General features: G+C 36.1%; 1 protein-coding gene across 1 annotated transcript; it reads left to right on the top strand.

Moving 5' to 3' along the window:
- The first annotated feature begins 11,545 nt into the window (after positions 1-11,545).
- Positions 11,546-14,075, top strand: LOC143585261 (IAA-amino acid hydrolase ILR1-like 4). Its single transcript, XM_077067080.1, has 5 exons — positions 11,546-11,980; positions 12,926-13,045; positions 13,105-13,419; positions 13,501-13,629; positions 13,713-14,075. Exons 1-5 carry the CDS (start codon positions 11,546-11,548, stop codon positions 14,073-14,075), a joined length of 1,362 nt encoding a protein of 453 aa, XP_076923195.1.
- Positions 14,076-15,161: the final 1,086 nt, after the last annotated feature.

The following is a 15,161-nucleotide window of genomic DNA, read 5'->3' as shown; positions in this document are numbered from 1 at the left end:
GAGCAAAAGTGAAATGAAACAAATAACCAACGCGTGGTGATTTTAATATCATAAATTCCATTTTCGTGTATTAAATTTAATTAAGAGCACAAGTGAATTTGTAACATTCAGGATGTATGTTAGGAAATAGGAGGTGTGGATCGTAGGGGTCTGCATTTTTTCCTCACGTTCCATTCAAGCTTTCTATTATTTCTATCTTAAACCTGAGGTAGTATAAGTGTATAACCCATACAATTTATTTGCACTAAATCCTAGAGAACATTTAAGTGGTACCTAAATATTTACCTCTTTTTCTCTTCCAAAACATCAACTCAAGCATATATGTCAAAGCCGTTTACGAGAAAACAAAAAATACTTTATTTTGTACACAACTTGGTTTTCATTACTACCATATAACAAATACAATGTTTGGTGCCGCAAGTGTCTTATTGGGTCACTTGGCGGCACTGAAATGGCCCGCAAAATTTGTTTTTGTTTCTTTAGTTCAATCATCATAACGAAAACCGACCGAACGTAAATATTTTTTGTGTTTTTTTTGTTTTAGTTTTGGGATCGACAACGGTCGGCTTTTACCAATGCTCGAGTTTTACCGACTGACACCACCCTATTGGTCCACCTCAACTTTTTATATTTTTTGTTTTATATTTAGTTTTAATTCCGGTACAATAGCACACGTCACCGAAACTGGCCAAATTCACGTAAAAATTACCGGCTCAACGCTTGAGACCTACAACACTTGAGTTTTACCATCCTCCGAGTTTTACTAACCTGCCCGGTTCAACGCGCCGGGTGAAAAACTAGTTAAATATATTATAGGAATCTTGATAATTAACACAACAATTTATTTAGTTTTTTTTATAGAAAAGTTAACGAACATTATCAATGCAAAATTAAATTAAATGTTAATGAATAATAGTATAATCAAATAATAAACTCTTAACAACGTTAAATAATAATAATAATAATAATAATAATAATAATAATAATAATAATAATAGTGGGAATGAAAATCATCTGCACGTAGAAACCGATCAGGAGCTAAAATAATTGGTATCGATGGAAGCATGCCGACCCACTTACCACACCACAGTATGCATTTTAAGTCGATACCCAATTGGTGTCATCCACAACCAAATGGCATGTACATGCGATTTGACCCAAATTTGATTTATCAATAGTTTTCATTGTCGGAGATGAAAATTTTGTATGTACAAAAAAATAAACTTAAACACAACAAAACAAAACATAGATCCATGTCAATAAAATCGTGACATGGCGTCTACATCACTAGTGTATACAAGAAAATTAACTTTTAGTTAATTTGACAGCTTTTAAAACTTTGGAATTGCTTTTAATGACGTGTAACAATAACTTATAGATTTAATTTTGTTAAAAATATATAGTTTCAATTCAAATATCAAACACATATTTGTTATTTCTCATAATTGTTATTTCTATTTTCTGTCACATGTTATTGGACTTGAAGCCAATAGTTGGGATTGCACATAGAATGATGGGCTAAAGTCTGATGGGCTGGATGAAAGCTTATGAAGGTCAAGGCCCAAGGCCCATACATCTGTTTTAAAAAACATAAAAGTTGTATTAAGCGTGACGGGTTATTCATTTTTTTGATATATTCTCCTAATTTTAGATCGTGTTTCTTCTTTGTTTATGATATAGGGTTTGATCGTTTCTTTTGGATTCTTTAGCGATTGTATTCAGTCATCTCAATGGTGATTGCTATTTTTTGTTTATTAGTGTTTCCCTAGAACGATTGTTGATTGTATCTTTTGTTTGCGTTGAGATAAAGATTCATATCGTGTTTTATCGTTGTTTGTTCGGTTCAATAAGAAGATTATAGATTTCTGAAAAATTTTATAAAAACTAATTTCAAGAGTTGAAATTAAACCAATATGTTTGCAAGAACATGATTCACACTTTGTAAAACCAGTCAACACATAACATAATTATCTAAAAATAAAAATAAAAGTGGTCTCTCTTTATTTCAAAATAAGTTACTATTTTAATGAAAAACATTTTATATTTATGCTGACAAATTTAATTTTATCTTACTATTTTGATAATTAGTATTTGCATGTGAATCAAATGAGTTAAATGATTTTATTGACCAAGGAACCTTGGTGGGTTTAGGGCAACACCCTGGTAAGGGGTTGGCTTTTTGTGAGGTGCAAGACGCCCCTCGCTACATATTAGAAGAAACAAGGTTAGAAAGCATGTACTTCGACCTCACCTTCGTAACTCCAAATACTCAGATTAAGGTCATTAGTATTGTTCCATGGTAACAACTTTGTTTGAGTGGTAGCAACTTTGTCTATTGATAGCACATGAGCTACGTAGCAAATGAAATATGGTAGCATCCTTGAACTTTGATAGGATCTTAAAACTTTGGTGGTTACAGATTGCTACCTGATGAAGAACCTGAGATACTTTACTACTTATGTAATTATAGCGATTGCACCTTAATTGCTTATGAAACATTCCAACGTTTCACCCTCACTGTTGTAATGATTTGATACCTATATAAAGAGATCATATAATTGAATTTTCAGTCAACCAATTTCATTCTAATTTTTTAGAGAAGATGTTCTCATTCTTAAAAAAGAAAAAAGAAACACTTTCTATTTCATACGATTATTGGTTTTTTTATACGCAAAATACTACAATAATATAATAAATTTTATTGATTCAGAAAGTTATCTGTCATACGAAATCTACAAAACCTACCATTCATTTATATAAGGTGTATTGTGAAACTCGATGTGAAGTGCATCAAGTGGAACTAGATCTTTGCGAAGGTCGATGCGAAGGTCTGTCCGACACAAACAGACCTGAACTATCTATTTTGCCTACTATAAGAGTACATAAGTATCAATTCGGACACGTTTACTTATAAACATGGCAAATACTCCAATACATCTTTTTGCTAAAAGTAACGGGTTGTGAATAGCTAAAGTATGTTATTAGTTAAAAACAAACACATTTTCTAAATTGTTTCATGATTTAGAAAACAGTTATTATAATATTACTTTATTAATTTTCTAAATTGTTTTATGATCTAGTGTCATTGATAAGGTTATTAACATAATCTGTTTGGAGTGGCATATTAATGGGTCAAATATGACTTAAATAAATATTTTTTTACATGTCTGAACAAAAATCTACTTCAAAAATCAATACAATTAAATAAATTTGACATGATTACGTCTTTCAAATATCACTTAAATAGTTTATGTAAATGAAAAATTATCGAAATGTCAAAGTAGGTAAATAGAAATTTATCATTGAACTGTTTTATTATCAAGATATAATTTAAAATTTTAAAGAAGTTTGTGATTTTTTAATACGGTAGGTTACTAATATTTATTATCGTTTAAATTAGACATATAGGAGTTTAAAAGTTGAATGGTAGGTTACTAATATTTATTATCTACTAGTAGAAAAACTAGCTTTAGACGCGATGGAAAAGAGTTTTAGATGCGGTTTTAAACAGCGTCAAAAAATGTTGATGCACAAGCTCCTATTATCATTAGGCGCGGTTTTGAAAACCACGTCAAATTCTCCCTAACCGTGGCAAATAAACAACTCTCATTTACAAAAAATGATCTTTAGCCGCACTTTTGAACCGCGTCAAAAGAGCATTTAATAAACATTAATTTGCAATTTATATAGCCAAATTATGATTTTAACCTTCCAAATCTATTTAAATCGTATAATTTTAACAACCAAAATACGCCAAAACTAGCACGATGAATACAAATTTCAGAATACAAATTTCTCCTAGACCAAATTGCGTTAAATCTAGAATTTTACAATTTAAACTTATAATATAAACTTCAGAATCAAACAACTATGCATTAAATCCAAAATCTTATAATATAAACTTCAGAATACAAATTTCTCCTAGACCAAATTGCGTTAAATCTAGAATTTTACAATTTAAACTATCAAAATCTATTAAACAATATATAAATCTAAATTACAAATACTTCTAATCAAGTAATACCAAACTTAGTAAGAAAAAAAGTGTGGCATCATGTTCTCGAGTAAGTTGTCGATATATGTTTTAGTAGCAACCGCTGTGTCTTGAGCTGTCTATAAAAGAAATAAATGGATTAGCTAGCATTTAAGCAAATCAAACAACTATGAAATATAAAATACTTACAAGGTCGGGAATCTGTTTATATAAGCGTACACAAAATCAAACATATATTTGATCACCGGTGTTCGTGTTTGTATAAAAAGAAGGCGCATGGGTTGGACTCTTGACTTGCTTCATAAAAGTACCTTGAATCAAGGAAAAAAATATATAATAAACTTAATAAATTCATTTAAATCTAAAAATTTTATAGTACCACATTAAAAAAACTTACAATGTAAACCAACATAATGGTCATATTAATCCATCCGTAGCCATCTCAATGATGTTCGGTTTATTTGTATAGATTTATGTATGTTAACTAAGTCGTTTTAATCGTTTAGTTTAGGAACTTTGGTACTTCATACATGTTTATTATGTTTCAGGTCAGAGGTACTTAACGCGCTTAATTTGGACTTGTACGAGCATGGAATGAAGACCCGGGATGTCCAGCACGAGAATCGAGACATCAATATGAAATTGCTGAGAAAAGAGACCCATCGCGTAGCGCGATGGGTGTTGAAGGTGGGGCATCGCATAGTAATGACTGCGTTGACTTTGCGCGATGGACCAGGAGAGGAGACCATCGCGCTACGCGATGGTCCTCAGAATCGTGAAAGTTAGGGTTTTTTTTCATATATTACATCTTGACGACCCTAGACGCTATCTTACACCTTCCAGGCGATTTTCAGAGCAGCAAAGGGGAGAACCATCACTTCCAATCATCTCAAGACCTCATATATGTTCCATAAGATCATAACCGAAGCCCGAGAGATGCCGATGCTCGGCTAGTTCCTTCGAGTCATGCCCGGGATGTAGAGTATTGTATCTTTCAGTTTTTCTCATGTATTAAGAACGAATTTATTGTAACCATCTTTGATTAATCTATGAGTATTGATGTCTAGTATTATTGTGCACTCAGTTAGTTTAGGTTTATTTCGATCAGAACGATTATTGTGCCGGTTGCTATGATAATTGCTTATAGGATTGCTTTGACTAGTTGAATATGATAAAGCATACGCTTTCCCTTAGTTGAGTCACACTGGTAGGGACCGTTTGATAACCAGTGTCGTGTGTTAGTAAGCGTGGATGCCTAAGGTTTATCTAGTTAGTCAGTCTGTATTGATCATTGATTGTTAATATGTTAAGTTGCATGAGATAGCTGTTTGCTTACTTGCTTGAATCCCCGGGTGTGACTTGTCTTTGTTAATTGCTTGAAAGTTAAGTACTTGTTTAATCAATATTAAAACCAACTTGTTTGCTACTGTGATCAGCACTTTGATAGAATTCACTTCATAATGTTAGGAATCGATTTCACTGCACACTGACCACATACTCCTCGTGGTTCAACACCCTACTTACCCTGACTAGCTTAAGGTGATTAGGACACTGATTTACTTGTTTTTGACTAGATAGCGACAGTCTAAAATCAAAATGGCGCCGTTGCCGGCGAGTTAGTGCGCTTAGTCTTTTGTGTTAATTGATTTCTTTGTTAATTTAGTTTAATTTAGTTTTTGTTTGTAATTTTAGTTTAGCTTTATTTTTCAATTTTACGCGGGGTGTGTTATTTGTACAGGTAGCAGGTTTATGCACACCCGCCATTCAGGGAGACGGTCCCCACTGATTTACGAGCCAGAGATTGAACGTTTAGCTCGGCAGAACCGAGCTCAGATCAGACAGCCGGATATGGAAGGTCAGAACCAGAACCAAATCAAAACCAAGACCCACCACCTGAAATTAATGTTTTCCAACCCGAACCAAACCCACTGAATAATCAAAACCCATCAAATAATGACCTACCACCACCAATACACACCAATCAACAACCCCAAAATTCAGCCCAACACTCCAGAAACCGAAACCATGACAGACCCGGGCCATCAGCCCCGAACAATACCCCTCGTCACCGAAGGCCGATTATTCAAGAATTTGACCATGTCAGTATTCACAATGAAGACAAAGAAGAGGGAGATGAGGAGGAATTTGGGCCGAGAAATGACAATGCGGGTTTGCGTGTTGAAGAGGTTGATGAGGTTGAGGAACCAGTTAGGGTGAGAGGTAACAGGTGGAGGAACAGGAATCTTGATCGAGGTGGCATAGGAAGATATCGGGAGGAACAGAGATAACCGATTCAGGTTAATCGGGGTGGTTTTGAGGAACCAAGGGCCAGATAAAGGAATTACAGGCCTCCGGTTCAGGGTGTTAGCAGTCGGTTCAGACCGGCTATATTAGACGGTGCATCACCGATTGTCCCACAGGTGCGTGTTCAGGGACAACCGACATTTAAATCCCGTCCGTCCTACATCAACATAGTTCCCCATTTTCACGGACAGGATCAGAAGACCCGTATTCACACTTGTCAGATTTTTCAGCTATCTGCGGGTCTATTGGTGATGGTACTTATGATCAGGATGAGGTTCGGTTGCGGTTGTTCCAGTTTTCACTAAAAGACAAAGCAAAACACTAGTTCAACTCACTACCGATGCACAGTATTGAGAGCTGGGCCGAGATGCAGCAGGTTTTCCTTAACGACTATTTTTCGCAGTCGAAGACTAACGAAGCCCGGATGGAGATTCGACATTTTGCACAGTCACCGGGTGAGTTATTTCATGAGATATTTATTCGTTATAAGGAGATGATCAGGAAATGCCCGCATCACCAGATTGAGTTGTGGGAGTTAGTGAAGTGTTTTGTTGATGGGTTGACTTACGAGGACAGAAAGTATTTGAAATCGTCATGTAATGGGATGCTGTTGAACCAACCAGAAGAGGATGATTGGGATTTCCTTGAGTTTATGTGTGAGGATTCCAAGTCAGAAGCAGCAGCTGAACGAAGACGAAAAGTCGGGGTCACCCGAACAGTTAAATCAGCCTCGAGCGAGTTAGTCAGAATTGCAGAATTAGAACGCGAACTCGCAGGTTAAATTCCCGGTTTGTTCAGATTGTGGTGAGTTGGGGCATAAGGTTGAAGATTGCCCCGGGGTTGATGATGACGAGTATACCGATGAGGAGGAAGTCAGTTACGCGTACGGGGAGTCCAAGGGCCAAGGATTCAATTCAAACACTTATCACCCGGGCCTAAGGAATCACCCGAATTTCAAATACGGGAACGCGTCGGACCAGTCGAACCCGAACTTTTTAGGGGTCCAGTCAGAACCGACAACAGAACAGCTACCGACAGGGTGGTTCGAACAGTCAGTATAACAGTCAGGGATATAACAGAGATGGTTACCGGGGTAACAGCTCGTCAGGTAATTAGAAACATGACCAGCAGAAGGGTAGTTCGGGAAATTCAGATGAGTCAATACATTCAAAGTTAGATGTGTTGTTGAAGCTCGTGACTGATAATCAGAAGGAAACGCAGAGACAGTTTGAGTTGAGAGACAAGTCAGCAGAAGCGATGTCAAAGCAGATTGGTCAGCTCGCAGCAGACGTGGCGAGATTTTAGAAGAACGCGGGTCAGCTACCGAGCGATACCACAGTAAACCCGCAACATGCCAGTTCAAGCTCTAAGAAAGGTAATAGTGTGCACATCAATGCCGTAAGTCTTGTACCTCATTTTGAAATTACCTGTGTTGAAGTTGAGTCACCACCGCAGGTTGTTGAAGCGGTGGTGAATGAAGTTAGTGATGAGAATGAATGTGTTGATCAAAATGAAATGGTTTTCCAAAATGAAGTGAAATTAAAAACAGATGAATTAACTTTTTGTGAAAACTACACTTGTGAAAAATGTCTAAACGCCAAATTGACTAACACGGGAGACGAGGAAGTGGAGGATAATACCACCTCGAGTAAACTCCAAGACCCAGGAGTGCCATTTTTATCAATTCAAATTGGAGATTTTAAAACTGATCGGGCACTTCTCGATCTTGGAGCGTGTATTACTGTCATGCCCGGAAATTTATATGATCAGTATGAGTTTGGCCCGTTAGAAAGTGTAAACACCACCGTGGTGTTGGCGAATCAAACTCATACACAAGCCTGGGGCATGGTCACTAATGTAGTGGTTCAAGTGGATGAATTTTGCTACCCAGTTGATTTCCTTGTACTTGATTATGCTAATGGTAATATTAAACAATCTGAAGTCATACTGGGTAGGCCATTCCTTGCAACAGCACATGCGGTAATTGATTGTGCTGAAGGATTTTTGGGCATTAAGTATGGAAATCGTGTTAAGCGGTTATTATTGTTTGAAAATGCTACTAACCCTCTTGTTGACAAGTGTGTACCATCGTGCACAAATCATACAAGAGAGGGATGTTTTGTAACTGACAGGAACGAGCTGAAAGGTAGCAGTGAGAAGAAAGGTTGGAATGAGAGAGGCGTTAAAATAAAAGATGGAGAGAAACCGACAGCAAGGAAAGGAATGAAAGGAAAGAAATCGGTGAGTTCTATGGAGACCTCACCGGTTTATGAAACTACTTGAAGCATTCAAGGCATTGTCGAGCTGTAGACACGTAATTCAGCACTGACCGGGAGGCAACCCGGGTTTGTAAGTGTGTTCCATTTTATTTTCTGTTCGTTGAGTCGTTGTTTTACTTTTGTCTCGAGTTCTGTGCAGCAAATCCCAAGTGTGGGGAGGCTTTTGGTGTAGTGTGCGTATTGGAGGTTCGGTAAGTAATTGGTTAATTTCACGGCTTTCCAGGTAAGTATTGCAAATTCCGACTTCAGAAACATGTTCAGGGTGTTGTCGGGATGTCGAAAAGTGACTGGGTCAGTAGCCATCTCAATGATGTTAGTAAGCGTGGATGCCTAAGGGTTATCTAGTTAGTCAGTCTGTATTGATCATTGATTGTTAATCTGTTAAGTTGCATGAGATAGCTGTTTGCTTACTTGCTTGAATCCCCGGGTGTGACTTGTCTTTGTTAATTGCTTGAAAGTTAAGTACTTGTTTAATCAATATTAAAACCAACTTGTTTGCTAGTGTGATCAGCACTTTGATAGAATTCACTTCATAATGTTAGGAATCGATTTCACTGCACACTGACCGCATACTCCTCGTGGTTCGACACCCTACTTACCCTGACTAGTTTAAGGTGATTAGGACACTGATTTACTTATTTTTGACTAGATAGCGACAGTCTCGTATCACTCAACATCTGTAATTACTTAAATAAAGTTATAACTTTCTCGATCATGTAAAGATCAAGCAAACAAAATATATATGTGATGGATTTGTACTCTTCCACCATTGTTAAATATAGCAATATTCAAAACATGCCCAAAAGCAGAGATCACTTAATTATCACAAACAAATTGAACATAGTTATATCACTATATGTAACAGCCATTCATTGTACTCTAGATATATACCTACAGTCTGTAAAACTTCCAAAGTGACTGCATACTGCATGTTTCCAATAGAAGCAAGCTCTCAGATTGAATCTTCTTCCCATCCATGCCCAAACTGAACCGAAAGGTAATAAACTAACATACTTAATATAAAAAAATCAACTAATTAAATAAAAACTCACCTGCCCAGTAGCATATATTGCTGAGGATTCAACTAGAAGCATATGGTTAGTATAGTCCCTAAATTAAAAGCTTAGTAAGAACGGATAAGAACAATTGATCTTCTAAATATGCAGTTTGGGCATATCCTTTGCAGAGGTAGAAGTTTTTGAATTTATAAACTCCACCACATCCTAAAATATGCAGTTATTGGAAGAGGAAGACGACGGTCGTGTGAATGATTGGATAATTTTAGGGTTTTAGTGTATTTATGGTTAATCAAGATGTCACTTTAGACGCATTATACCGTAACCGCTGTTAAAAATGTGTCCCGTATTATTGACACGGTTTCTATTCTTTAGATGCGGTTTTTTTATGCAACAGATTTGTAAGGGTGCTAAAAAACCTTTTTAGACGCGGTTTTTTGTGTGGACCGTGTCAAACAATAAAAGCCAACCGCCCCTAAAACTAGTTTTTGTAGTAGTGATCGTTTAAATTAGACATATAGGAGTTTAAAAGTTGAATGATAATGGTGTCACTTGGCACAACAATTATTTTCGTTTATTATATTAAGAATTATCGTGTTTTTAAAAACATGTACACACTATCTCTATATTTAATAAAATATTAGAGCATGATAAAAGTTAATAACTATAATTGTTTTTCGGTGATAACTAAAACCCATTTGGTATCAAATTTTCACCGTCTAATTTTAGTCATCTACAATAAATGAAAACGGGTTTTGTTGGTACGAGTTCGGGTCACGACTTGACATGAAAAACATATTAAGAGAAGAAAGAACTATATAGACAAATAGGGAGACTCTCTTCCCTTTTCTATATATAAACACATATGTACAGTTTAAGTAATATTGTACAACATGATATTTTTATCGTTGTAAGTTTGCGAATTATAATTGTAATTTAACTTTAGAGTTGTTTAACGTAACACACAAGTTTATTTATCAATATATTTTAATTTATAGAATTATAACTTATATAATTATAATTTTTCAACCCGTGTATCATGCATGTTTCTAACCTAGTATCATTATATAAGCTATCAATAAGCAAGAATTCGTTATAAAAAATGGCTTTTATCATTTTATGGTATCCTCTGCTATATTATATATATTGTTAATAATAACCTTCTTGAAACATGTCAAAATAAACTTAGCGAAGTTTGTAATACATGAAATGGAAGGTTATTTAGTACAGAATTAATTAATCTTCGATATGTGTACTTATAATGCATAAGATGTTTTGTAATGGTATAATTAACCATCTCTCCCCTTTCTTGCTATGTATATGAGTATATCTAACATATCATAAAGATGTTCTTGTGTTTGGAAGGTTGGCAGGAAACAAGATTGTGTGTATCTTATTAGAGTATCCCCCTATCCCGCCTTGTTAGGACCGGGAGCAATGGGTTTACTGCTAGGCAGGTTGTGCTGAAGACATAATCAGGAAAAAATATTAAGCATGAGAAAACCTATGTTGAGAATCAATACGTTCGTCCTTTTACTTTTGATACTTTTTAGTCTCTTGCCCCCGAAGCTGATACGCTTCTGAAAAGAGTTCACAGGTCATGCAATAGTAATTAAACTAACTTATCGATGCCGAAAAACATAACTTTGTTTTCGATAGGATTGGTTCTGCCCCCTCTAATATTGTAATCAGATCCTTTTAGGTTTATTAATTTTAATAGTTAGATTATCCATATATGGCATATTGAAGGTTCATAACTATAACTGAAACTTATAGTCTTCTACCCTACGCCTACGGTAATATTATTTCAAAATGTATAGTGCATGATAACAACATATAAATATGTAAACATTAAATGACAATATTATTCTCATCGCACTCAAGCTAGATTTCCTATTTAGATCTTGTCTTGTTCCTGAACTCATTCGCCAATAATCAAACTCAAAATTAATATGCATCTGCCACTCAAACTCTTGATTCCTCTAATTTATTTTCTTCTTCTTCTACCTCCATCATCATCATCATCATCTTCATCATCTTCTTCTTCTTCTTCTTCTTCTTCAAATCAAACTATCCAGCATGAAACCAACTATATTTTAAACGCTTTTTTGAATCATAAAAATGATTCCCTTAAAGATTACATCCTAAAGCTGGCAAATCATGTGGACACAGCAGATTTGATCAAGAATATAAGAAGGGAGATTCATGAATATCCCGAACTCGCTTTCGAAGAAGTCCGAACAAGTTGGGTTATCCGGAGAGAACTTGAGAAGATGAATATCGGGCACCGGTGGCCCGTGGCCAAGACCGGAGTAGTCGCCACGATTGGCACTGGTTTACCGCCGTTTGTTGCACTTAGAGCAGACATGGATGCTTTGCCCATTCAGGTTTCTTTTGCTTCTTTAAATTAATAATTTTTTGAAGTGGCTGGTGTGTATGAATGTATTTTATTATAACATAAAAATTACATTTTAATTTATGTCTGTATATATATATATAGCTTCATGCAAAACGTGCAAAAGTTTTATCCATCAATAGCTCCTTTCTGGCAGGGACCAGTTAGTTTGTACTCTTAAACATTCTACCTTCTAAATTGGCTATATCAATTTAGATCCTCTGACAGATCGATCAAGGCCGGTTTTTATTGATCAATGTATAGACGGATTGCAAATCATCAGCCTCGCGTTTGTAGACGGTCTTTGATCAATTTTACACCTGGCCCTAATTCCTTTTTTTTTCTTTTTTTTTTGCAAAAAATGCAGCAGCCTTCATAAAATGCACAAATTCAACTTCAAAAGTCATTTCTCAACACTCGTTGCAACCATTAATCGATACACTTACGAATGGTGTTTCATTACTTGACAAATTTTTAATACTATTTGAATGTAGTAGTGAACTTTTTTATTTTTCTCATCATGATCAAAATCATTTGGATAGCATATAAAATATATTATGTCACTTTGCTTTCATCTTTATAAATTAAGCTGATCGAGCAATCTTATTTTATCTTACTACACTAATAAAATAAAATGTTGAAGCTTAGGTGTCAAGCCTACATTCATTCTAATTCCTAATCTCTCATCTCATTCATTCTAGCTATCTATAGGTCATGGGTCAAAACCATTTTATCAATTGGGTTATAACATAGTGTGGATTTTATTTAATATTCAGTTAAATACCATTTTTAAACCTGAGGTTTGATCAATTACACAACTTTAGTACCTCCATAAGTATTTTGAAAATCATAATTAAAATAATAGACCTTATTTATTTTTATCATTTGACAAATCCCGTATACTACACGGGTTCAAAAGCTACTTGTATATATATAGGTTGAGTGGGAGCACAAAAGCAAAATTGATGGCAAAATGCATGCTTGTGGGCATGATGCTCATGTCGCAATGCTTCTTGGTGCTGCTAAAATCTTGAAACAACTCGAGGACCAATTACAGGTAATTAACTAATTACTAAATTAATCATAAATATTAAAGATTAATTTTGATTAGTTTAGGGGACAGTGGTGTTGATATTTCAACCAGCCGAAGAAGTAGGTGAAGGAGCAAAGCAGATGATAAAAGAAGGTGTTCTTGAGAATGTGGAGGCCATTTTCGGTCTGCATCTGGTTCTCAGCTCTGATTCTGGTGTCGTTGCAACGAGGCCAGGAGAATTCCTGGCGGGGTGCGGTTGTTTCAAGGCTGTGATCAATGGCAAAGGAGGCGATGCCTCAGTCCCTCAAGATTTTGTCGATCACATTTTGGCTGTTTCGGCTTCTATAATCAGCTTACAACATATTGTTTCTCGAGAAGCCGATCCCTTAGATACTCCTGTATGAATCCCTGAGTTGATATATGCATATTTGGCAACCATATGCATCATGTAAATTAAAATAAAAGGTTTTGAGATGCAGGTGGTTTCGGTAGCAATGGTTGAAGGTGGAGGTGAGCTTAATGTGATTCCTGATTCGGTTTCCATAGCCAGTACTTATAGAGCTTTTAGCAAAAAGACCTTCTACGCGCTTCGAGAAAGAATACGACAGGTAACTGTATATATGTATGTATATACTAGCCAGGGGAACCCTAAACCCTAAACCTTAAACCGTGACAGTTTATAAGTATACAGGTTATAAAAGCACAAGCATCTGTATACGGATGTTCTTCTGTGGTTGATTTAGAAGGACACGAATATCCAAGCGTCCCACCAACGGTGAACGACAAGAAGGTATACGAGCATGTGGTGGAAGTATCGCGCATGGTTGTTGGCAAAGATAACATAGAAGCAAGCGCTCGCTTCATGGGAAGTGAAGATTTGGCCTTCTACTTAGAAAAGATTCCCGGCGCATTGGCGTTTCTCGGCATGCAAAATGCCGAGGCTGGCTTTGTCCATTCACCACACAGTCCATACTATACAGTTAATGAACAAGTGCTTCCTATAGGCTCTGCACTTCATGCGGCATTCGCGTATACATACCTCCTAAATCACTGACTCATTTCAACTCCTAATTAATTAATAACTTGTTGATGTATATATATGTTGCGTATTATTAATGATCTTATACGTATGAATATGTGTATGTATGTATGTTTGTTAAATTTACAAAAGGATATATATATTATATTGTGATATATATATTATATTGTGCATGTGTGACCATTGAATACATTAATTAGTGAAAAAAGCCAAGGGCAATGATATGTATTTTGTAAAGATTGATTTGCTTGGGCCACCGAATAAAGTAGAGTAGGCCCACATATAAAACTACTTATGACATAACATTACCATGTGAATTGTGGGTCTTAACTGCATTTGGTAACATCATTGGTTAAATTTAGCTACTCACTTAGGGGCCGGTGTTTGGAATTCCTTAGTTAACCTTCTTAGGGGGGTGGGGGTGGGGGTGGGGGTGGTTTAAAAACCATAACTTGCAACCACCAATCACGGTGTGTCACCTCACCTCACTACTTTCCATCACTAGTGATGGAATTTTGGTAGGAGTGGTGGTGTGATGGAAATTTTTTTTTATATATTTTTACAATAAATACTAAAACAAGGTTAAATTAAATAAAAATTAAAACAAGATTAAATAAATATTACAAAGATAAATAAATTAAAAAAACCGACAAAAAAAAACCTACGGCGCTTCCCAACCCCACTTCTCGCATAGCTCGCGTTTGCGTTGAAGTAGGATCGATATAAAGGGTTCGTTAAGATGTTCGTGCGGTTGTACGATGAATGTTAAATCGGCGTTTTTTGGTTTTCATTCAAATGGTTGATATACACCTCCTCACGTTTTAATTTTGAAGCAAGAGCTATTTGCTTTCGCTCATTCGTCTCGACCATTTCCGTCAACTTAGCCGACTTGTATTCATTGAAGTCCTCGGCCACCGTTTCCTTTCCTAATCTTTACGATTCTCCACTTTTCTTGCGATGCGGCCGTGTGGGTGTGGGTGTGTCTTCGTCGGGATCGTCTCCGGGTTGATCGTTCAAGTTCATGTTCGGCGTGTTGCTTGACAAGCCGTCGGTAGACGTTGTGTAGTTCCCGAAATCGGAAGTTTTTGATCTTTTTGAAGA

Source organism: Bidens hawaiensis, unplaced genomic scaffold (assembly GCF_021521415.1).
Source record: "Bidens hawaiensis isolate Kalapana, Puna unplaced genomic scaffold, B.hawaiensis_p1.1 tig00033656_1, whole genome shotgun sequence".
Lineage (NCBI taxonomy): Eukaryota > Viridiplantae > Streptophyta > Magnoliopsida > Asterales > Asteraceae > Bidens > Bidens hawaiensis.
Note: the sequence above shows the minus strand (reverse complement) of the source record. Positions and strands in the feature narration are given on the sequence as shown.